General features: G+C 42.5%; 1 protein-coding gene across 3 annotated transcripts in view; it reads right to left on the reverse strand.

Annotated features, from left to right (window-relative positions):
• Positions 1-8,142: 8,142 nt before the first annotated feature.
• Positions 8,143-23,084, reverse strand: part of hmcn2 (hemicentin 2) — a 51,667-nt gene continuing 36,725 nt past the window's right edge. Inside the window, exons 52-81 of one of the 3 annotated variants that reach the window (XM_019862763.1) lie at positions 22,887-23,028; positions 22,667-22,811; positions 22,081-22,208; positions 21,852-22,002; positions 21,658-21,779; positions 21,417-21,581; positions 20,044-20,151; positions 19,796-19,930; positions 19,583-19,717; positions 19,208-19,477; positions 18,654-18,844; positions 17,347-17,560; positions 17,057-17,191; positions 16,793-16,983; positions 15,895-15,976; positions 15,453-15,623; positions 14,669-14,821; positions 14,363-14,500; positions 14,002-14,123; positions 13,692-13,932; positions 13,543-13,602; positions 13,322-13,441; positions 13,071-13,205; positions 12,710-12,829; positions 12,505-12,630; positions 11,204-11,332; positions 10,830-11,123; positions 9,947-10,066; positions 9,619-9,745; positions 8,143-9,478 (exon numbers count right to left, since the gene is read on the reverse strand). In XM_019862763.1, the coding sequence (XP_019718322.1) occupies positions 9,100-9,478; positions 9,619-9,745; positions 9,947-10,066; positions 10,830-11,123; positions 11,204-11,332; positions 12,505-12,630; positions 12,710-12,829; positions 13,071-13,205; positions 13,322-13,441; positions 13,543-13,602; positions 13,692-13,932; positions 14,002-14,123; positions 14,363-14,500; positions 14,669-14,821; positions 15,453-15,623; positions 15,895-15,976; positions 16,793-16,983; positions 17,057-17,191; positions 17,347-17,560; positions 18,654-18,844; positions 19,208-19,477; positions 19,583-19,717; positions 19,796-19,930; positions 20,044-20,151; positions 21,417-21,581; positions 21,658-21,779; positions 21,852-22,002; positions 22,081-22,208; positions 22,667-22,811; positions 22,887-23,028 (4,749 nt within the window). In that variant the 3' untranslated portion in view covers positions 8,143-9,099. Of the gene's footprint in view, positions 9,479-9,618; positions 9,746-9,946; positions 10,067-10,829; positions 11,124-11,203; positions 11,333-12,504; positions 12,631-12,709; positions 12,830-13,070; positions 13,206-13,321; positions 13,442-13,542; positions 13,603-13,691; positions 13,933-14,001; positions 14,124-14,362; positions 14,501-14,668; positions 14,822-15,452; positions 15,624-15,894; positions 15,977-16,792; positions 16,984-17,056; positions 17,192-17,346; positions 17,561-18,653; positions 18,845-19,207; positions 19,478-19,582; positions 19,931-20,043; positions 20,152-21,416; positions 21,582-21,657; positions 21,780-21,851; positions 22,003-22,080; positions 22,209-22,666; positions 22,812-22,886; positions 23,029-23,084 lie in introns of all 3 variants that reach the window. The other 2 variants (XM_019862762.1, XM_019862764.1) reach the window with 2 other exon arrangements.

Raw genomic sequence — 23,084 nt, forward strand, 5'->3', positions numbered from 1 at the left:
GCTTTTTGTCCTTTCTTTTTTTTTTACTGAAACATAGTCTTTGTAGAAGAGAAAAGGGATTTCCCCATGCTGTTCCCACAAAGTCACAATCATTGAACTGTCCAACATGTCTTGGTAAAATAACAATTTAAGATTCAGGAAAAATTTTGTGGTCTAAACCAACTCATGAAGGATTTATTCATTGATTTAGGTTCATCACAGTATTCATGTCCATAAGTGTATCACATCCACATCTGTTTCACGTCTCACGAGTAGACCGAAAATTTACAGGCAAAAATTATATGACATCTGGAATGACGGTGAGGATTTGTGTTTCGTCTGACTTATATTACTCATCAGATTGTTCAGGGTGTTCTCAGCGAAGTTAGTCCATTTTTGCTGTACGCAAGGATTAAAACAACACTGATGCTGTTCTTAGATTTCCCTTTGCCTTGGCATACTTAAGTTACAGTATTTATGACTACAATATTTCCAACCCTGTTCTGATGGTTTGCCATTGCAGCTCTATGGATTAATCAGCAAGTATTGTGTTCCCTCTGTTGTGACTTGTTGGTTTCTGATGTACACTATGTTAGCTATTTGTGAATTAAAGCTAATCAGGAAATTGGCATACATTATTTTCGTAAACATCAAAATAGAGAACAGCTGTTGAAAACACTAAATAAAACAACAAGCTTGAGGTTTTAGAAGTCATTTTAGAACTGTGTGATTACAGACGTGCTACCGGGGCTTCTGGTTGAAAACAGGGAGCAGAAGTGCGCTTTAGGTTCCTGTTTTAAAGTTTGGAACATTTAAGCTTTTTTTTGTGCACGTGATGCAATGTGATTTTATGCTATGCAAACAGGAACATTAACATGATTTTTGGTTCGTGAGTCCCAAAATTATTATTCAAAGATTGCTTTTAACTTGTTGTGCCATGCGACTAGTTTCCACCGTGTTCTTTTTGTCGATCCCCGAAGGTATTCCCGTCACTGCCACCCCTCTAGATTTGGCATGAGACAGGAGTTCTTTACCACCGGTCTCACACAACTTAGTCTGTGTCTGAATGTAATCAGTGAAGTAACATTGACAATTACCTGTCTACTTTTGCAGTAAAACTCAGCCGAGGGATTAGTTGAGGAACCGCAGGTCCTGGCAATGGGAAGCTTTGGTCTCATGATACAGTGGGCACAAAATATCCTGAGGGGCCAGTAAACTTGCTTGCTCTGCCAAATGTTTTGCTTGTTGGTAGCGGGCCAAGTTTTAAAGCTGCTGATAACAGTAATCCTGACCTCCTTATCCAAGCTTTATCGGTATTCTTTTTTTGGCCAGTTGGAATCTGCAGGAATAGAAATCTTATCGTTTGAACTGACATCCTGGACTTTTGTCAAACTGATGTTTTGTTGTTGTTGTTTCTTGCACACCCTGAAAAATGTAATTGTTTGTCAGACCTCCGGCTCTCAGTATTCAACTCCATGCATTGGAATACAAGTAGATCTACTTCCGAATAAACTCCAGCAGGAGCAAAAGAGCCACACACTACAGACATCGAGGGAATCTTTGAGTTTGTTTATATTGAGCTATAATGGGCTACTAAATGGGTATTCACACATTGGAAGCAAGTCCATGTATTTCATATATATTTAACACCTCAGCTGTCAATCTCAATCCAGAACAGAAGCTTTGAGTCCATTAATGGATAGCAACCAAGACTCTTGTGTGTGGTCTCTTTTATTTATTTTTTCTTAATCACGTGTTGGGCTCTTACTGCTTTCCGTCTGAAAGTAAAAAAAAATTAGTTAGCTTTAGATACTCATCTAGTTTTCCCCACACTCGGCAGCCCCGGGGAGTAATGATAGGAAGCAGGACTTGGCTGGCAGATTGGGAAGCAGGATGGATGGAACTACTGTGGTCAGCATTGTGGCAATGAAGTCAGAGTCTGGCCCACATTAAAACGAAACAGACGCAAGCACTCAGACGGCAGCTCCACTCCAGCCAACATGTTTAGAACACATGAAAATATTTCCCCTACAGACTGCATCTCCCGAGAGCAAATGTTTAGCAAGTGTCGATGCTTTGTTCAAGTGAGAGCACAACGGTGAGTGGAGATCTTGTTCATTCTGCAGGTGGCCATATAAATCCATGCACAGGGTTGTAAAGCTCCACAGTGCACCTCAAGCCTCTCATGTATTCAGTAAATTGCTCTCATACGTGTGCATGAAATACTCTCAAGCTGGCTAAAACGAATGATGTGAAGGAATACACCGCACACTGCGCTACTTTTTATTTACTGCCTCACCGAGGGGGCCAATTGCTTTGGGCTTCCTTTAAGCGCCTTCTTGTTCCCATCTTGTTTGTACTGCGGATTGCTATGATCTCATGCTCATTGACATTTCTGCCCAAAACATTTTGGCCTCTACCCACTGTTTGAGCATATCCTTATGAATGATGACTAAGATGCTTAATGAACGCGTGGACGGAAAGGTAACAAGTCAAGACATTAAAAGGCGATTTATCTTTCATTATACATGATGTGTGCGTCAACTGTGCGTTATTCTACGCTTGTGTATTTTGCCGCTGACCTACTTCTTGTGGTTTTTGTAGCTTACTGTTGCTATGGCAATGAGTAAATATTACCCAACCATTCTTTTCATCTGCGCGGTAATTTCCAACAGGTCATATGATTGCTCTGGTTAAGAAAACGTGAGCATTTATTATCGTATTATTTATTGGCTGGACAAGCGTTGAAAAGAGAAATGCAATATGTCATCTGGAAGTATGCTCCAGTTTCATTCGTTTGTCTCGAGATTGCGTGCAGTGTTGACACAGTATGTTCTTGTCGTTCATATTTAACTTACAAAAGCATGTTGCTACCATCGCTGCATTTGGTCACTACAAAGCACAGCCTGATTGAATTTAGATTCTTGGTATAGTGTGACCTAATCTTTCGGCGAATTCTGTGGAGAGACGTTGAGAACAAGCATATGGAAGGGAAGTTGTCATGTTGACAATGAATACCATGTACAAAGCTTACTCTGTGCCCAACACCGCTCCAAAACCTGCCACTTATGCGCGGCCAATTGGTCATGGAGGCGCTATACTTTCTATCATTATCACTACTCTTGCCCTGTTACTCAATCTTCTCAAAATGAGTTCGACAGCCGTGTGCAACTGCGGCATTACTCATAGTTGAACTGTTATTTTCCAGTGACACCCCCGACAAAGAAAAAATCTCTTGGACACATCTTCCATCTTCTTGGAAACAACTGACCTCATGTATTGGTTCACTGCCATATTGTCATGTCAATAATGCACTTTGGCCAAAATAACTATGTTCCATGACAACACTAACAAAGCTTGTCAGTGCTTAGACTAAGACCTGCCACCCACATACAAAGCACTCGCCCCAAAATCACATGCATATACAATAGCTTATCCCCCAAAACAATGACCCAAACTAAATAGCGCTAGCAGCTCATCTCTTGGTGGCAGCACAACACGCTGAGTTAACGATGACCATCTGTCGATCTAGTCATTGAACAAACATGTGACGGCATTAGCATTCATGAGAGCGCTTTTCAGCCATTTTTACAGTCCTCTTCAGTTTTCATGAACAATTAATGGACATCTCTGCTTCTGTGGCTTCCAAAAAAAGCTACGCTCTGTCGCAAAATGTGACGCTAACTTTGTCTCCTTGCTGTCGCGGGCATGTCGCCAAGCTTATATTCCATTTGTCAGAACAGCCTTACTGGAGAGAAGGCCTGCTCATCAGAGGTGTGGGACAGAAGTAAGGAGTATAGTTGCAGACTATAAAACCAATACTGGCTCAAAAGTTCAAATCCATTGTCTTGGATGAAATAACCACGAGTTACACGGTGCCGGAGATTGAGGTATTTGCTCCAAACCCAAGTTGGTTTATTTGCATCATATCTTTGTTGTGTAATGCTGTGATGCATTTACCAGCAACCAGGTCTTTACTGAGTGTTTTTGTTATCTGTATATCTTTACTAAATTTCTCAGAGGATAACCACATTTTAGAGTTGAATGAGGAGAATTCATGAGCTGAACTTACTCTGTTAATGCATTGCTTTTTGCACCCCAAACACTTAACTCTTAACTCTAAACTCTTGGGAAAGTTTATTTATGTATTGATTTATTTATAAATTCCTTTTTGCATGAACTTATTTACTGAAGCACCGACAACTTTCAATCCGGGGGCACATTTTGAAACACAAATAGAACAAATATAGATTTCTGTTCATTTCTGCCCTCTCTTCTGTTCCAAAATTAATTGTGATTGTTTATCACATTTGCCATCGTCTTTGTTGTTGCCTCCTGGTAATAATACTGTAGTGAATAAAAGTGAGGCATCCGCTGCACTGTGAGGCAGATGTGTTAACCAGTCAACCACCATGCCACCCTCAAGGAAATGGCAAGCAACAAAAATTTATTTTAAATGACTGGTAACAACAACGTTCATCCACCTGGTACAGCACAATGACAAAAATTCACTCATGCCATGAAAAGGTATTAGAGTGTCATTTTGGTTTTCTATTCAATCCAGTGAGAATGTTGAACACGACTCCTGCTGAGAGCAATCTTGGTTGCAATGTTGTTCAACTCAAACAGTTATTACAACCAGCAGCCCACGTCTGACAGCGATGACAGCAAAGAGACCCAACAGTACTCAACACAGCAGTGCTGCTGATCCGTTAAAACATTTGTAGAACAATCTTCTGAGAAGCTGAGGTATTACTCGAGCCAACTTCCTTTTGGTTTCAAGAAAAACTCAAATCAAAGAAATCTCAAGAGAAAAGATGAACTTCGCTACTCAAATTTTTGAGAAGCGAATATTGAGGCATTTTGTACATTACTCAAAATCTCGATGATGGAATTTCAAACATGAAAAGAGTCAAATAAAATATTTAGTGTGACGGCTACCTTAGCAAATATCTTGATAGAGCTGATACAAGCTTTTGAAAAGAATAGAAAGCAGACATACTGAATCTGCCAGATTGGAATAAATAACTGATTTCAAAAACTTTTTTTTTTAATTGTTCCTTGAGTGCTGCTTTCTGTTCACCTGCTGTACATCTTGAAACAGTTACAATGTTGCACAATATACAGGAAGGTATTTTGTCTTATTATACTGGGTATAAAATGTTTACACCCGGAAAGCATACTGAATCTGCCAGATTGGAATAACAAACTGATTTCAAGACATTTTTTTTTAATTGTTCCTTGAGTGCTGCTTTCTGTTAGAAAGCAGACATACTGAATCTGCCAGATTGGAATAAATAACTGATTTCAAAAACTTTTTTTTTTAATTGTTCCTTGAGTGCTGCTTTCTGTTCACCTGCTGTACATCTTGAAACAGTTACAATGTTGCACAATATACAGGAAGGTATTTTGTCTTATTATACTGGGTATAAAATGTTTACACCCCTCTGTTGAAATGTCAGGTTTTTGGGATATACCGTATTTTCCGCATTATTAGGCGCACCTAAAAGCATTCCATTTTCCCAAACGGCAACAGCACGCCCCAAAATCTGATGCACCTTATATATGGTGTCACCGTCTCTTTATATTCCCCGTGGAGCTGTTTCCCTGCAAGTGTTCCTATGGCATCAAGTGGTGATTACTAGCAGGAACCTATTGTAACCTAAAAGGGTTCTGCCCGACACTGATTGGCATTTGCATTCGCCAACACACACTCAAACAGACAACTATTGTCTGAGCTCTGCACAGCCATTATGAAACAAAGACAATACCACAAGCATCGTTAACTTCTGACTAAACAAAGGAAGGATCAGACAAGCGAGATTTCTAAAGATATTTTGCCCCTTGTGGACGTGAGCCCACGAGGTTTGTGTGCCTTTTTTGTTGAATCAATTGTCTTCATAACTTTTGTCTTTCATTTATTGTTTTGTGATGCCATTTGTATTTATGTTTCATGTCAGTGTTTGTGACCAGTTTTCGTGGCTTTGTTACAGCTGCAGCTGTTGTGAGGGCTCTATATAAATAAAGCTGTATCGTAATGTATTGTATTGTCTTTCGTTAGTGTAGCTCTATCTAGTGGATGCAGAGTGCAACTGCAGCCACTATTGTAGCTTCTATTCAATGCGCCTGATAATGCACTGCGCCCCATATGTGAAAACTGTATTAAAATAGGCCATTTATTGAAGCTGCACTTTATAATCTGAAGCACCTTATTGTGCAGAAAATACGGTACAGTAGAGAGAGAGAGAGAGAGAGAGAGAGAGAGAGAGAGAGAGAGAGAGAGAGAGGAGTGGGCAGCCCGGTGGTCGATTGGTAAGCGCGTCGGCCTCACAGTGCAGAGGTGCAGTGTTCAATTCCGGCTCACGCCTTCCTGTGTGAAGTTCGAATGTTCTCCCCATACCGGCGTGGGTTTTCTCTGGGTACTCCAGTTTCCTCACACATTACAAAAACAAATGTGCAGGTTAATGGAACACTCTAACTTGTACCTGGGTGTGAGTGTGAGTGCGTATGGTTATTTGTCTATGTGTGCCCTGCAATTGGCTGGAAACCAGTTCAGGGTGTCCCCCGCTTACTGCCCGACGACAGCTGGAATAGGGTCCAGCACACCCCGCGACCCTTGTGAGGACAAGTGGATCAGAAAATGGATTGATGGATATATGTATATACATATATATGAATATATATAAAGAGAGAGAGAGAGAGAGAGAATATATAAATATATATAAAGAGAGAGAGAGAGACTGTGAAGGGAGAGAGACCAAGATCAGCCATTTGCCACCATTAATGTGACATATCAACAGTAGATTTCAATTGAAAGAAATACATATTTCTGTGGGGCAGGAAAATGATATATCTAAGATAATATGGCTGTCCAAGTGAGCACACCTTATAACTAGAGATGTGGGTGTGTTCAGAATTAAACAATGACATTCAAGCTCATGTCAAATAGGAGTCAGCACACACCTGCCACCATTTAAAGTTCCTCTGATTTCCCCAAAATAAAGTTCAGATGTTCCAGTGGGAGTTTCTTGACATTTTTGTAGTTGCATCTTAATTCACAAGCCTTGGCCCACAGAGAGCTTCCACACCTTCAAGTGGATCTCATTATACAAATGAATCATTCAGAGGGAAGGTACAAAACAAGTTCCAAGGCCTTTAATATACTGTATTATGGAACACGGGCATCATCAAGTTGAGAAAATATCACATTATAGTGACATTACAGTGGATGTCCCTCCAAAATTGCTTAAAAAGATGAGAATTTGTCAGGGAGGCTGCCAAGAGCCCGATTATAAAAGCCTTTTCACACTGCGCTTAGCAAACATGAACCAATCCATTGTGGATGTGCTACCTAGTTGCCACAGAGCCGTTCACATTCAATCAAATGCTACAAAACTGATGATGAAAGATGGAAAATGACACTGATCTTTCTAGAAAAGCCACTCGAGACTTTTTGATGAAAAAAACAATCAAATGTTCACCAATACCCTAGTCTGATCTCAAGCCCAGAACACATTTCTATCATGTCTTGAATGTTTTAATTCAAATTCATTGTGGTGGTGTATAGTAGTGAATTCAGAAAGTTGTTTTCGTTGTTGAAATACTTCAAGCCCGAATTATGTTTTGATATTTTAATATTCTTGCATAAACACAAGCATTTCCCCATATGTATGACCTTATTAGGCTCCTGTGCGTACAAAAGGTGCTTGGAGACCAGCTTTTCATGGAAATAGTTGTTTCCTTATGACTTTTCCAGAGACCAATCGTTGACCTGGATATGATAGTTCTGCTGTGGAACGTAAAAGCTGTCTGGCGTACCTCTACTCTGCTTTTAATAGTAGCCAGCACAGGCAAGAGCACCCTTGTGCTGGGACTCTGTTCTCCATCCCCTAATACAAAGCTGATTCTCGTCTGGATGTCCCAGCACTTCATCTTGAACAAACACATTATTTACTCAAGACGAAAGGCATTTTTCCACATTGACTTTTTGTCTTCGAAACAGATGTTTGGCCAAGTATGTATCTGTTCATAGTTATAGTGTCTAGTTAGAAAGGTCGAAAGGTCATTTTATGAATGCAAATCTCATTGTTAAAATAAAGAAGCCCTAAAACATGTGTATAGTGCTGTTGATGTGCTTTTTACTAATGACAATTAGAACAACCGTAAAAAATGTCTGTTTTTATTTCTGCAAAAACTCAACTTACATACAATTTACAGCGAAAAGTGTGTTAACCCAGCTTGAGAAGGGTCAACACGTTATTCATTTTTTTTCACAGGCAAACGTGTTGCAAATAACCTTTTTTTCAACATTGTTTATAATGTCATGTAAGGAAGGACGACATGCCACTTACAGCTGCACCAATCAACCCGTAAATGCAGTCAATACCTGTAAAAATGGTTTTCTTTGTAGCACCAGGTGAGTCACAGCCTCAATAAAGGTCACTCAAATACATTCAGAAAGGCACTTTTAAACACATATGTACATTCAAAAAATGCAGAGTACAAAAAAAAAAAAAAGCTGCGTAAGTGCAACACGATTACACATTGTTACACTCGCCTCTTCTGGTTTGTCACTTAAAACAAGTGGCTCAAGAGTCAGACTTTTTTAAAGATTGCAGAATAGGCAATTACTAATGTAAATGTTGTCTATTGTCATTAATGGTGAATTATTTTAAACAGATCAAGCTACATACGCAGTTTCATTTATTTGTCCTATTGAGACTTTACTAGAAACAGTACCACCAGACCTTGAATCACTGCCAGAAGAGCTAAGCTTGGTACTTTTTGATATTATTGCTAAAACAACTGATGCATTGCACTTTCCATTTTTAGGGCTAAGGACAGATTCAATTTTCTCTGGTCAGGCATATCGACCATGACAATATTAAGTTTGTGTTTCAGTCCTAAATTTCTCAGTATCTACAGGATTTATCAGTCACAGATAAGGATACAATTGTGAATCTTGTCTGACTGACTGTGTTCACTTAGTCATATACTGTATGTTGAGGTGTCTGTGGAAGGGCATAATGCACCCGAGGCTAAGGTTTCTGGGGTATTGCCTTTGTTTTAAAAGTATCTAGAGGCCTTTTAGGGGCTAGTCACTTGTGAAGCAGCAGATGCTCAGTAGGGAAATGCTGAGATGGAAATGTAGATGATGAAAATGCTCCGGTAGGTCACACGGCCCTGCTGCGAAATGGTGGTGGCCTGCACTTTGAGCCGCACTAGTTCCGGCCTGTCAAGAAGCCGCATTGTGTAGATCGTCCCGCGGCCTGCTTCATCCCTGATGTCAAATGCCTGTCCCATCAGACCCGTTTCGGACTCTTGCTCTAGCATGATAAAAGATGTGCGCTCTTGGAGGATGCCGGACTCTGAGAAAGCGGACAGCCGCACTACGTTGTGATTGGCAGGTATGCCAGAGGGAAGCGTGAGGAGTTTGTACTGCAGGAGCAGAGGAGAGCCTCCTGTGGCACAGTCCAGAGAGCACGGCTTGTAGCATGTCCTTTTAAAGATGAGACGAGGGACATGTCGAGGCATTTTAATGGTTTTACAATCACGTCTCAATTATCTCTCTCTCTCTCGCTCTCTTTCTCTCTCCCTCTCTCTCAATCAATCAATCATGTCAGTTTTTGTTGGACTTACCCTGGGCTTCTTCCACGCTGGTAGGATGCAGGACATGGAGTGTCCAGGCACTGGTATCCTCCTCTGGTGTTAAAACACATCTGATTGTAGCCACATTTAATGCCTTGCTCTAGGCACTCGTCAGTGTCTAGAGTGGAGAAGAAAGTTCACTTGTTGTAATTACTCAAATCAACTCAACTGTATTTATAGAGCACTTTAAAACAACCAATGCAATATCATATATACAACAATAAAAAAAAATAAATGAATAACAAAGACAGTAGAAAGCACTAGTTACTAATTACGGAAGAGATGAAAGATACGTAATCACAAACTGATTTTCTGGTACCTTTACAGTTCCTCCCATTGGGTAGCAGCTGGTACCCTGGAGGACATAGACACCGGAAACTGCCAATGGTGTTTTGACAATCATGTTGGCATGGCTTCCTCAGCAGACATTCATCCACATCTACACAAATGACAACACATTGTAGTGATAAAGTATGAGCATGTCGAACGAAGCTTGTATATTTACTGTTGGTTTTTCTATTTTTGGATGCTCTTTCGAATGGTGATAACAACAATCAAACTGAACCGTTTAAACAGTTTTCAAAAGCCATTCCAGCCCTTGTGTGTTCATGTGCGTGTGCGTGCCACCTCGCACCGCGGCGAGCGAGTGGACTGACCTGAGAAGGAACAAACCAGCGTGACTCAGTGTTGATGACGTGTGTCAACAAACACGCATGTAAATGACCATTTATGGAGTCCCTAAAAATACTATCATGTCGATATACTTCATTATTCATTGAGCAATAAGCTGATATATTGATCCTCGTGACAGGCCTAGTAGCGACATGGATGCTACAAGTGTGTGGTTCTACCAAAAATTGGGACTCAAAGCAAGACATTTCCTTTTATTAGTTTTTATGCCTGTCGATCGAAATGTCTTCACTTGAAACCGGTCCATGGCGCAAAAAAGGTTGGGGAACGCTGTGCTGTGCTGAAAGAATATCAATGACGGTATCAAGCCAGCTTCTTTGTACTTTGACTCGACTTTTATCACATTGTAGACAAAAAACATTTTGGCACTCAACCCTAGTTAGCATATTTCTGGAAGATATTGTCAGATCAAGACCTGTTTTGGACAAGATGATGTGATTGGTAGTCCTCGCTGCACTGGCTGAGCACTGTCATCAAACTAAGGGCACCGGCAGCCTTCGATGGAAGCTTACCAACACATTTGCCGTCTCTGCTGGTGTACCCTACAGGGCAACTCTGCCTGGTAATACGAGATACCCCGTGAGAACGAGACAAAATCGGCCTGCCGAGGGATGACACAAGCTGCGGCCGAAGTCTCGCTCTGACTCTGGTTCCATTCGTGAAGAACTGTCCTCTCTCCAGCCCTGCACACGAGCGTCCATCCCCAAGCAGCACAGTTCCAGGTGGACACAGGCACCTGAAGCTGCCAGGCACATTGCGGCACTGAAAGGCGCATGGACTTGGTGTCTGCTGGCATTCATCGACATCTGCATGTATACAACAGAGTCAATAATACAATTATACTCATATTTGTGTCTAATCTGCAAGAGATGAAGCAATGTCCTACCCAGACATGGCAGACCAATTCCTTGAGATCGGTACCCTCTGGGACAGAGACACCCATATCCACCAATCGTGTTCTGACAGATCTGAGAGTAGCGACACATGTGACTTCCATCCTGACACTCGTCAATATCTGAAAAACAAGAGAGAAAAGGGTCATCAAGTTTTCAAAAACACGACAAGTGAGGGGGTTAAAACACCCGGCTAGAAGTACAAATTGTGTTGGGTGTCGTTTGCAGAAGGCGGCCTGGTGGTCCAGTGGTTAGCGAGTTGACCTCACAGTGTAGAGGTACCGGGTTCGATTCCAGCTCCAGCCTCCCTGTGTGGAGTTTGCATGTTCTCCCTGGGCCTGCGTGGGTTTTCTCCGGGTACTCCGGTTTCCTCCCTCATTCCAAAAACATGCATGGCAGGCTGATTGAACACTCTAAATTGTCCCAAGGTGTGAGTGTGAGCGCGGATGGTTGTTTGTCTCTGTGTGCCCTGCGATTGGCTGGCAACCGGTTCAGGGTGCCCCCCGCCTACTGCCCGAAGACGGCTGGAATAGGATACAGCACCCCCCGTGACCATTGTGAGGATAAGCGGATCGGAAAATGGATGGATGGGTGTCGTTTGCAGATTTTGGAGATTTTACCAAAGTTCCAGAGCAACTGACCACCACCTGTATTTGGTCCCCACAGAATAAAAGTACCTACCAGAGGGCCGAGACACACTAACAGAATTTTGACAGTTCAGTTCAACCAAGGGAGAAGAAGAAGAGGGCTGCTTATGTTTAAAATGTCATTTTACTGTTAAAAAAAAAACATGACAAGATACAACCCAGTGCAGTGCTGCATTAATTTTTAGTTCCGTGTGTTACGCCCTCCTGTGGTGTAAACACAAGCCAGATCACGGTTTACGATTCCAAATGTAACGTGGCGACCTGAACTAAATTGTACCACTTGTTTGAAATGTGGCTTTATATTTAGTCTATTCATACTCCTGTTGAGGATCTTAATGTGGAATCCGCGCAACAAATTATAGCATTGAGGAAAGCTCTTGCTGACATTATGGAGGTAAACCAATGGCTTCATGCTGCCTCGAAGCAATGCGTCAGATTTCCTGTGAAATGGGACTCTGTTACACAATGTAAAATGCAGTGCCAACAGGCTCATCCCCACCTTTACCCACTTGAGAAAAATGTGCTTCTAAAATTTCCTGGAAACCTTCAACTATAATCTTACATAATCTAACCTCTGTAGAGTAGAAAACTGGAATTGCTGTGGAAATTCTCGAAAATGAATGAAGTGAGAAAGAACAGACACTAACCCAGGCACACTCCACTCTCTGCTTTGGTCATGCCAGCAGGACAGCTGTCGAAACACTGGTAACCTCCGTCAGTGTTCTGGCATTGCTGGTGAGCTGGGCACACATTCCTCATGCACTCATTGATGTCTGTTAAAAGAATTAAATTACTCCATCATTCAAATGAAACATTAGTATCCGTTGCCGATTTAGTGTTGAAATGGCTGACCGATGCATTGGTGTCCTGACAGCTGGTACCCGGGGTGGCAGATGCAGCGGTAGGAGCCCAAAGTGTTGAGACACTGATGTTGGCACGGTGATAGAGTTGACTCTCGGCACTCGTCTACATCTAAAACACAAAATTAGGCATCCGGCCGGATTCATCAGTCTGCTGTGTAATTGCCATAGGTTTAATTCAGTGACTACGGTTCGTAATCACACATATGTGAATTACCCTTAGGGATGAATAATATCTACCTATCTATCGATTGGCTGACAACCATTTCAGGATTCATCTGGTCTCACCCTTTTTTTTATCCATCTAATGAATGTATGGATGAAATAGTGAACAAGGATAAAAGGCGACTTGCCTTCACAGCTGTGTCCTGAACTGCTGGGCTTAAACCCTGCTCCACACTTGGCTTGGCAGCGGTAAGTGCCCACTGTGTTGACGCACTGTTGGTTGTAGTGGCACATGTGGAAGCTCTGGGCACACTCGTCGATATCTGTTGGGTCCACGTGATGAATTCGGGGAGCAATTTTCACAGCTTAATACAAATTACAACCCGCCAATGCAGTCAGTGAACTGTTAACTAAAGAATATCATGTGTGCTTGTTTGACCTTGGCATTCGTTGGTCTCGGTGGAGATGGTAAAGCCAGAAGGGCAGACACAGGAAAATCCTCCCATGATGTTGTTACATGAGTGAGAGCAGGGAGACTGAAGGGCACATTCATCTTCATCTAGTCATAACCACAAACTGAATTACGATAATAAAGTGGCACAATCACATACATTTAAAGTTAAAAATCGACGAACCATACATGAGGCGGAGGCCACCTACCAGCACAGTATGAGGTTGTGTCGAGGACAAAGCCTTTAGGGCAACTTTCTTCATATCCATCTGCAAGCAGAACCATTTAGCGGGAAATGTTTGGTTCCCCAAATTTATTTATTTATTTATTTGACATTCCCTAAATAATTTCCTCTGACCTGGTATAAGAAGGCTGGCAGTGAAGTGGAAGTCCAGTGTAAGAGTAAGCATATTGTAGACACTATTCATTCCAGAAACCTTCAACAGCTGGAGCAGAGGGCCCTGACGATTTTCCTCGCCCTCGTAAATAATGGTGTGATTGCACCGCAACACCATGGGCCTCCCTCCCCTCTGGTGGTTCTGTGACGACCAGGAGTACATCTGCCCTTGGCCTGTCTGCACGTAGGACTCATCAAACTCCTACAGGATATACAATTCCATTTTAGAAATTGAGAACACTGCTGATAATAAGGAGAGTTGTGAACACACCTGGAGGCTCAGATGTGAGGTTGTCAATGATGGAGGTACATATCCATTGATTACAATGTCAAGCAGTAAAACTCCCTCGGAATCCAGTCCTCTGGCAACATGGGTGAGACGAAGGACCTCCCCTGGTTGAAGGAATCCCAAACAATATTTTACACTTCCAGTTGGGAGACTGTGGCCTTCAAAGACACGAGTCAGTACCGCCATCTTGTGGTTCTTTTGTATATAAAATGACGTAGAAGTCATTAAAAGCAAGACTGTCAGCACTGCGACAGTCATTCCTGATGTTGGTGGGATGGTGGTGGGATGGGAGGGAAGGTGTTGGTGGTTGGGGGGGGGTGAATAAGTACAATCAACTGCAAACCTGTGTCAAATTCCAGCTGAGACTCCTGCCTGAACTGGCCGTGTGTGAAGGAGTAACCATTCCTCGTGGGCCCGTTCTGAAGCACAGTGGTCCAGTAGATAGGTGCAAAAACAGATACCAGCACCCGCAGCAAGGGCCCTACCATATGAACATCAATAAATTGGATTATAGCAAGAGTGAAATCTACACTGCACTGTACTAGGAGCACCACGATGAAGCAAGCCAAAAATGATGTCCCTACTGGTGCCATGGCTGTATACTATAATACTGAAAACCACTCCTTTCATCGTTCTGTGTGCTACTAACCCAGACTTGGCGGAATGTTGTCAAGACGGGCCTGCAAAGAGCTGCTGCCTTCCTCTTCATTATCTGTGATGTTGGCCTCGAGGAAGGACACACCGAACTCCCTTTCGTTGACCATGCCTATTAGGCTGCCTCTGGTCTTACGAGGGGCTTCACCTTTCATCAGAAAAAAAAATACATTACAGATGCATCATAATACAAGGCGGATAACTATGCTTGGATAATGAGAAGAAGAATAGTGGAACCTGACACTGTGTCCACTGTATACACCATGTGCACAGATTCGCACGCTAATTGGTGTCTATATGTGCAATTTGGCAGCTTGCTGATGAAATGCAATGTGTGGAAATACAATTCATGCGTTTGCCGTCATCATGGATGGTTGGGTGAGGAAAAAAAGAAACTAATTAGGAGCTCGAAATAGCTCCGACCACGGGTGACATGGTAATGCAATCGTAGTAGAGGGGCACTTAGTGAGTACCGGCTCATTTGCATGAAACAGGGTAAGATGCAACGTGACTTCTATTATGCCTTCCTGATGCAATATTAGATTGTTGAAAAGATGTACATACTATATATGGCTGTTAAAAATATTATGCAAATATATTGAAAGCAATGGGATTAAAAAAAAAAATCCCTGAACCAATGTGTTTATCTACTCCATTGCACACAGATTATATGCATCCATTTAGAGAATGGTTTTTTTTTTTTTTGGCCTGAATTTTTAATTATATACCTACCGGACAGACAGAAGATAAATAAATATACTGTAGGATTTTACTTAAACCTGGACAAAGGCCGGCATGACATGTCCTGGAGTCAATACTGGGCCCGATGCATGTTCGTCCACCATTAGCTGGTTCCGGGTTGTTGCAAAGTCGACTGCGCTCTTGGGAGCCTTGACCACAGATGCTACTACAAGGACCCCAGTCCTGCCAGTTGGAATAGCCTCCATTAACTAAGACACAGAGGAAAATAATTGTGGCCATTAGCAGATATTTGAAGAAAATGCAGTCACAACCAAGATAACATTGGTGATGCAACAACCTCCCCACCCATAAATGACCAATGAATAGAAACGGACAGTTTCAGTAAAATAGTGTGTGATGGCTGATGGAAAGGAGTTACTGTGTGTACTTTGACAGGGAATATAGGCTGTGTGACAGGTCCAAGTGCATGGCACGAGGGTTACTTAAACACGGTTGAATTATAAACAAGTGAAAACTCACTTTGAACATGGAGAGTAATGGTCCGTTCAGCTGACCCCGCTTCACTCTCAGCCACACATTCATAATCCCCTTCATCTGCAGCCTGTCAAGTCAAATGACAGATATGTATTGATTAAAATGATTGGCACTGTTATGAATAATCTTTCTCTCATAAAAACAAACCAGGACCAAACTAAGTCATTAATTTAACACAACCGTACATCTAGAATGTTTTTTCCGTCGGGAAACATGGCTGCACTTGATCCTACACCAGATGACAGGCTGAGAGACGGTATAAACTCTGACCAGATTATAAATCAGTCCCACGGTACATATTGATAAACAACCATCCATAATCACAGGTATGCCAACATTACTAAACAGGAGGACCCCTCCATAGCCTCAAAAGCAAAAAGCTTTGGTATGATGTAAGGTATGAAATAACATCAATATATGAATCAGGAAATAACATGATACACTGTTGACTCGTTGAGAGTTGATGTGACTTAGCAAGATATTGTAGGGCCAAGTCGAAGAATATCATACATTGAAAGAAGCACTGTGGGAAGAACTGTCATCTGCCTGTGAGTATCTCAGCTGCAGGCGATGCAATTATGGCAGCAGTGAGGGACATAACGATGTTAGAGGCTAAGCAAGGCAGGCCAGAGTCTGAGAACATCCAGTTCTCTGTTGACCTCCTCCTTCTGTTGATAATGCTGTTAGTTTCTATCTGCAGTGCCTCCAATCAGATTGTGTTGGAAGCAGGGCACTGCCAGTCAGCGACACAGGGGAAGCCTGAATTGGATGAATGCGTTTGCTTTCAGAAAAAAATAAAATGTCTCGAAGTCTACGCTCGCAAACTTTACAATTCAAACTTGACTAATAAGCAAGGGATAAAATGTGTGAACTTTGTATTTACAGTGATGCTGTAAATGATCAATGATCCATTGTGAAGTGTCTGCATGCGGACAGAGTGGCGCAAGGGTTTTCCATTTCGGAGCCAGCGGAGGACGGGGTTGGGATCTCCATGGACCGGACAGTCGAGCACAGCGGAGCCACCTTGAATGACGGTTTGAGACATGTGGGCTTCACCCTTCAGCACGGGAGGCTCTAAAAAACGCACACAGTATACAGAGATAATTGTCTGTTCAGTGAGAGATTCCGCTAATCAGTCAGAGTTTACCTCTGATGCGAACAAAGGAAAGCGCTCGGATGGAGCCCACGCTGTTTTCTGCGATACACACATATGTGCCAGCATCACTCATAGTAATATTGTCGATGATGATGGTGTTCCTGCCTGCTTCGTCTACAGTGGCACCTAGAAAATGTGGTGAATCAAAATTCATGAATTAACAAGTTAAATAGTCAAAATCCAGGCTCCGGTCAAAAAAAAATTGTACATTTGAACACTATGAAAAATGTGTATTTTGCTAGTACTGGGAGCTCAGCAACACCATTCAAAGTAAATGATACCTGCGTAAGGTTTGTTGTTGATAGTCCAGGAGATGACAGGAGCAGGGGTTCCCTGAGCGTGGCAGGACAAGGCCAGATGCTGTCCTTTGTTCAAGGTTACATCACCTGGTAGCTCTTTAAAGGCAGGCCGCATGTTGACGGACAGATGAATCTCCTGTCTTGTGGAGCCTGCTGCATTGGTGGCTACACATGTGAACATTCCAGCATCTCCTGACTATGTAAGTAAACGCAAATGAGAGTCATTCATAGAGCCAAGACTGGGCTGACACGGAATCTGTCAATGTTCTACTCCTCACCTCAGCCCTCTCGATAATCAGCTCTCCGGATCTCAGGATGGTAAATTTGCCCGGAATGTTGAGCAAAATTTCACCATCCTTTTCCCATGATACTTTGGGGTCTGGTGAACCCTGAGCAGCACAAGGTAACAAGGCCTGAAATCCTTGAATGACCGACATCTCTGTTTGCCCAGGAAGAATCATTGGGGGAACTGAAACACAACGAAAAGATACTGTAACTTTGAGTTTCCATAGGTAGGAACCCTGTCATTCCCAGCGATCCACCCTTTTATCTGATCGCATCAAAGCTACTGACGAGGCATAATTCCTTTCAAAACCAGAATGGCTGTGTAGGTTTTAGTGTTACAATAGCAAAAACATTCTTACATCTCAGCTCATTAATGCAGAGGAGGTTTTGAATTCCTCTCTTGCCATATATTTGAACCCCAGCATTTTCTTTACGGTCCGTGCAAAAATCTCGATGCTTGGCGAAACTTAGATCATTTCAACTGATTTTAATCAACAAATACAGTGCAGTGTATTTTCACAAAGACAAACCAAGAGCCTTGACTCACTTTGAATAAGCAGTCTGATATCGTGACTGGTTCTGCCAGCCAGATTCTTGGCGGTACATGTGTATGTCCCCGCATCACTGCGCTGGGTAGAAGTGATCGCCAATGTTCCATTTGCATGTAAATGAATATGAGCACTGTCAATTATAGGCCTCCTTTCTTTGTGCCAAGTAACTTCCGGTTGCGGCTGACCATCTGCCGCACACTCCAGACTGACTGGTTGGCCCAACACGGCAGTGTATTCCACACGGGGCACACTCAGCACTGGTGGAACTGAGGACACACAGTGATAAGAACACATGCTCTTATCACGTCACGCAATTCGAATACAAGCGGGAAGTTGGTGGCTACACATGTGAACATTCCAGCATCTCCTGACTATGTAAGTAAACGCAAATGAGAGTCATTCATAGAGCCAAGACTGGGCTGACACGGAATCTGTCAATGTTCTACTCCTCACCTCAGCCCTCTCGATAATCAGCTCTCCGGATCTCAGGATGGTAAATTTGCCCGGAATGTTGAGCAAAATTTCACCATCCTTTTCCCATGATACTTTGGGGTCTGGTGAACCCTGAGCAGCACAAGGTAACAAGGCCTGAAATCCTTGAATGACCGACATCTCTGTTTGCCCAGGAAGAATCATTGGGGGAACTGAAACACAACGAAAAGATACTGTAACTTTGAGTTTCCATAGGTAGGAACCCTGTCATTCCCAGCGATCCACCCTTTTATCTGATCGCATCAAAGCTACTGACGAGGCATAATTCCTTTCAAAACCAGAATGGCTGTGTAGGTTTTAGTGTTACAATAGCAAAAACATTCTTACATCTCAGCTCATTAATGCAGAGGAGGTTTTGAATTCCTCTCTTGCCATATATTTGAACCCCAGCATTTTCTTTACGGTCCGTGCAAAAATCTCGATGCTTGGCGAAACTTAGATCATTTCAACTGATTTTAATCAACAAATACAGTGCAGTGTATTTTCACAAAGACAAACCAAGAGCCTTGACTCACTTTGAATAAGCAGTCTGATATCGTGACTGGTTCTGCCAGCCAGATTCTTGGCGGTACATGTGTATGTCCCCGCATCACTGCGCTGGGTAGAAGTGATCGCCAATGTTCCATTTGCATGTAAATGAATATGAGCACTGTCAATTATAGGCCTCCTTTCTTTGTGCCAAGTAACTTCCGGTTGCGGCTGACCATCTGCCGCACACTCCAGACTGACTGGTTGGCCCAACACGGCAGTGTATTCCACACGGGGCACACTCAGCACTGGTGGAACTGAGGACACACAGTGATAAGAACACATGCTCTTATCACGTCACGCAATTCGAATACAAGCGGGAAGCATGTCCCCTTTGATTTCCGAAAGCAAAAGTACACTACCTTGCAGCACAAGTTTGGTCCTTCCCACAGCCACACCGGCTTCATTTTTTGCCAGGCATTGGTACAGCCCTGCATCACCAAGAGTAACACGAGCAAACTTGAGGGCGCCATTGGAGAGCACAGCCAGCCTGTGACCTGTAAACCAAGTAAAAGCATTTTTGGAAGAAATATGTCGTTTATCCTTTCTTAAGATCCATGATGTGCTGCTGTTACCCGCTGCGATGGGAACACCCTCTCTTTGCCAGGTAATGGACGGTCTAGGAAATCCTTGTACCTCACAGGGTAGGACGGTCCCGTGATTTAACACTACTTGTACTTCCTCTGCCATTGGCCTGATTTCTGGGGACTCTATCGGATCAAGGTAAAGTGAGATTATGTTTCAACTTGCTTACGTGATATGCGTTTTTAATCAAATACATGATGTTGTGCCAGAGCCTTGAAGCGAACAAATGACTACCCACCTTGCACCGTAAGTGAGATGTGTTTGTGAGCCACTCCAGCTGTATTACGAGCTGAGCAAGTATACCTGCCGGCGTGACTTGGTAACACGGCAGTTATCTCCAACACCCCTGCATAGAGGATAGCAGTAGTATATGCAGTTGTCACATATAAACAGAGGTGGTCCGTAACATACATTTGTCCTGTTAAAACTACTGAAGTAACTTTTTGGATGAATTGGACTTGTCGCAGCCGTTTTACTGAAACATACTTTTTACACTCTCACTTGAGATTTTTGTTAAAAAAAACAGAAAAAAACATAGTTTTTACTCCATTAAAATATCCCACTAAGCCGCGAACATTTGTGACTGTTGGCGAAGGGAGAAAAATGCGTATTCACGTCAGAGTTCGTTCAAGGTCGCAAATGTTCACTAAATGTTTGTCAGATGTTCGCCAACAGATTTTGTCATTTTTCTTGTTGCAACAAGAAAAGTAAGGGAGATGACGACCATTTGGCAAAAGTTTGCAACCTTGAACCAACCCTGACGGACCCTGATGAGAACGCAACATTCGCGAACTTCACAAACACTTCGCAAATATGTGCCGCTCTGTGCGATCGGAGCTTTACATTGAAATCCATTGCGCTCACTACTTTTATTTGTATTGCTTGCAGAATCAAATTTGGTTTGTTACAGAGCCCTGACCTATGCCTCAGGCCCTTTAACTTGACTTCACTGGCAACATGCACAAAGGTTCCACGGGCCCACATAGAAGCAAAGTTTGTGAACCAAGTGGAGAAATAGTGGTGGAAACAACGGCGTGCGATCCCCAATCAGACGAAGCAAAACACCCCTGGCCTCACATCAAACTACACAGTACGAAAAACAAGAGCTTCGTCATGCATGTCATTTGTGTCTGTCTAAATATGCCCACATTTCAGCCTACAACAACTCTATTTTGAACTTGACATGTAATCTCTACGTGGTCAGCATTTTGTGGCGTTTCATGACTTGAAAAAATAAATGTTCACCTGAGACAATTGATTGTGTCTTAATTTAGTTTCTCTCATTCAGATGTACGTAATTAATTATTGATTTAGTTCCATTTTTGGGCAATAACTACAGTGGTTCATTATATTATTATATATTTGATGATCATGCTTCATTTAAAAAATAATAAATCAGATGTTACTAAGCAGGTTTATTGACCAAATGGGTCATAACACAGGCGACCCACTGCTGCCGTCGTCGTTATCCTAATCTTACTACAGTACCACATCTTGAATAAATAAGTATATTTATCTGCCTCTTAAATGGGGTAATTGACAAGTTTTCTTCTCAGTGTTTTGCATGACACTGAGATAATCCCTAAAACACAAGTAGAGACGGTTTCTTACCTGTAGGAAGGATGCGATAACTTCCTCCTCTAGAGCCCAGCTTGGCTCCACCTTTTGTCCAAGAGACAGTGGGCTGAGGTCGGCCTTTGACATGACAAGGCAACTCCACTGGAGACATTTTCACAGCCGTGACTGTTGTGACATCATCTTCAATAGATGGTGGGACTACAAGAGCAAGGCACAAAAATACAATTATTGAATTTCAAACTGTTGTCGACTTGTACCACCTTAAAATCCATACCTTGGAGATTGACCTCAATAACCCTGCGCTCCTCTCCAACATCATTCACGGCTGTACACTCAAAGTAACCTTCATCCTCATTGGTTGGCGATAAAATTACCAGGGACCCAGAAGATAATAACCTTCAAAAATAAGATATTATGTCTTACTATTGTTATTATGATCACTAATGTCACAAAAAAGTGTGTATTTACCTGTATGCACCCTGGCTAGCATCAAGAGGAGAGCCATTCCTTCTCCAAGACACTTTAGGAGGGGGTATGCCTGTTGTCTCACAGCTCAGGACAGCTCTGATGCCTGTGGTGACCGTCATGTTGAACGGACCTGGACTGATTGAAGGACCCACTAACACGACACAGAGCAGATTCCAACATGTTGACCCAAGTCACTAATTTCAGAGTTTCCGTTTTTTTTCCTATTTACCAAATACTCTGAGATCGATTCCGCGGTGGTCTGAGCCCGCCTGGTTTGATACCGTGCAGTGGTAGCGGCCAGCGTCGCTCAACTGAACCCCATGCACATGTAAGGAGCCTTCTGGTACCATGGTGTACCTGAAATATTTCACATGCTGAATCATTTTCATAAAATACATCCAATAGGATTTTAATGCTATCCATACTCATTCAGTTTCAAAGACAAAAAGGTCGTTGGATTTATACCCAAATGTGTATGATGCGATTTTATTTGTCGGAATCCTTGGACAAATTCTTGCAAATTAGTTAATTGTGACATTGTTTGAAAATGCTTCAGTACAATGCTTTTTGATAAGGTGTGAATTCATCCTTCAAATTACAAGAATTCACCGAAATTAGCAGTCTGACTACATTTGAAGTATGTACAGTACGTGGTTTACTAGAAATATAAAATTCACCCAAGCTGTTGTGGTAAAAGCCTAAACATGTTCACCTTTTATTTACCACATTAACACAAAATAAAGACCTACTTGTTGTTATCGAAAAGCCTGAACATGTTAACCTTTTAACAACATTAACACAAAATAAAGACCTACTTGTTGTTATCGTGGATTATGGGGAAGCCATCTTTTCGCCACATGATTGCAGGAGTCGTGCCATCCTCGACTTCACACGGTAAAACTGCATCCTGGCCTATTTGAGCTGTCACCACTGCGCTGCTCTCCTTTATTACCGGCGGCACTGGGAGGCAGAAGTATGATTAGGGTCCAATGTGCCGAACTAGTTTTAACCATGTCTGGTAAAAGAGCAATTTACAGAGAATCTCCACAATGAAGAAGAGACTGGTGCTTCCTGCTATGTTGCTAACCACACAACTGTACTGGCCACTGTCCTCGGGTCTGACATCCTGTATTTCAAGGTACTGGCCTCCTGCAAGCCGCTGGATGCGACCACCCAGCTAATTGGAGAAAAGGATGTGACTTAGGGATGTTCTTCTACTTCACTCACTCTTTG

This window comes from Hippocampus comes, unplaced genomic scaffold, assembly GCF_001891065.2.
Source record: "Hippocampus comes isolate QL1 unplaced genomic scaffold, H_comes_QL1_v1.1 scaffold147, whole genome shotgun sequence".
Lineage (NCBI taxonomy): Eukaryota > Metazoa > Chordata > Actinopteri > Syngnathiformes > Syngnathidae > Hippocampus > Hippocampus comes.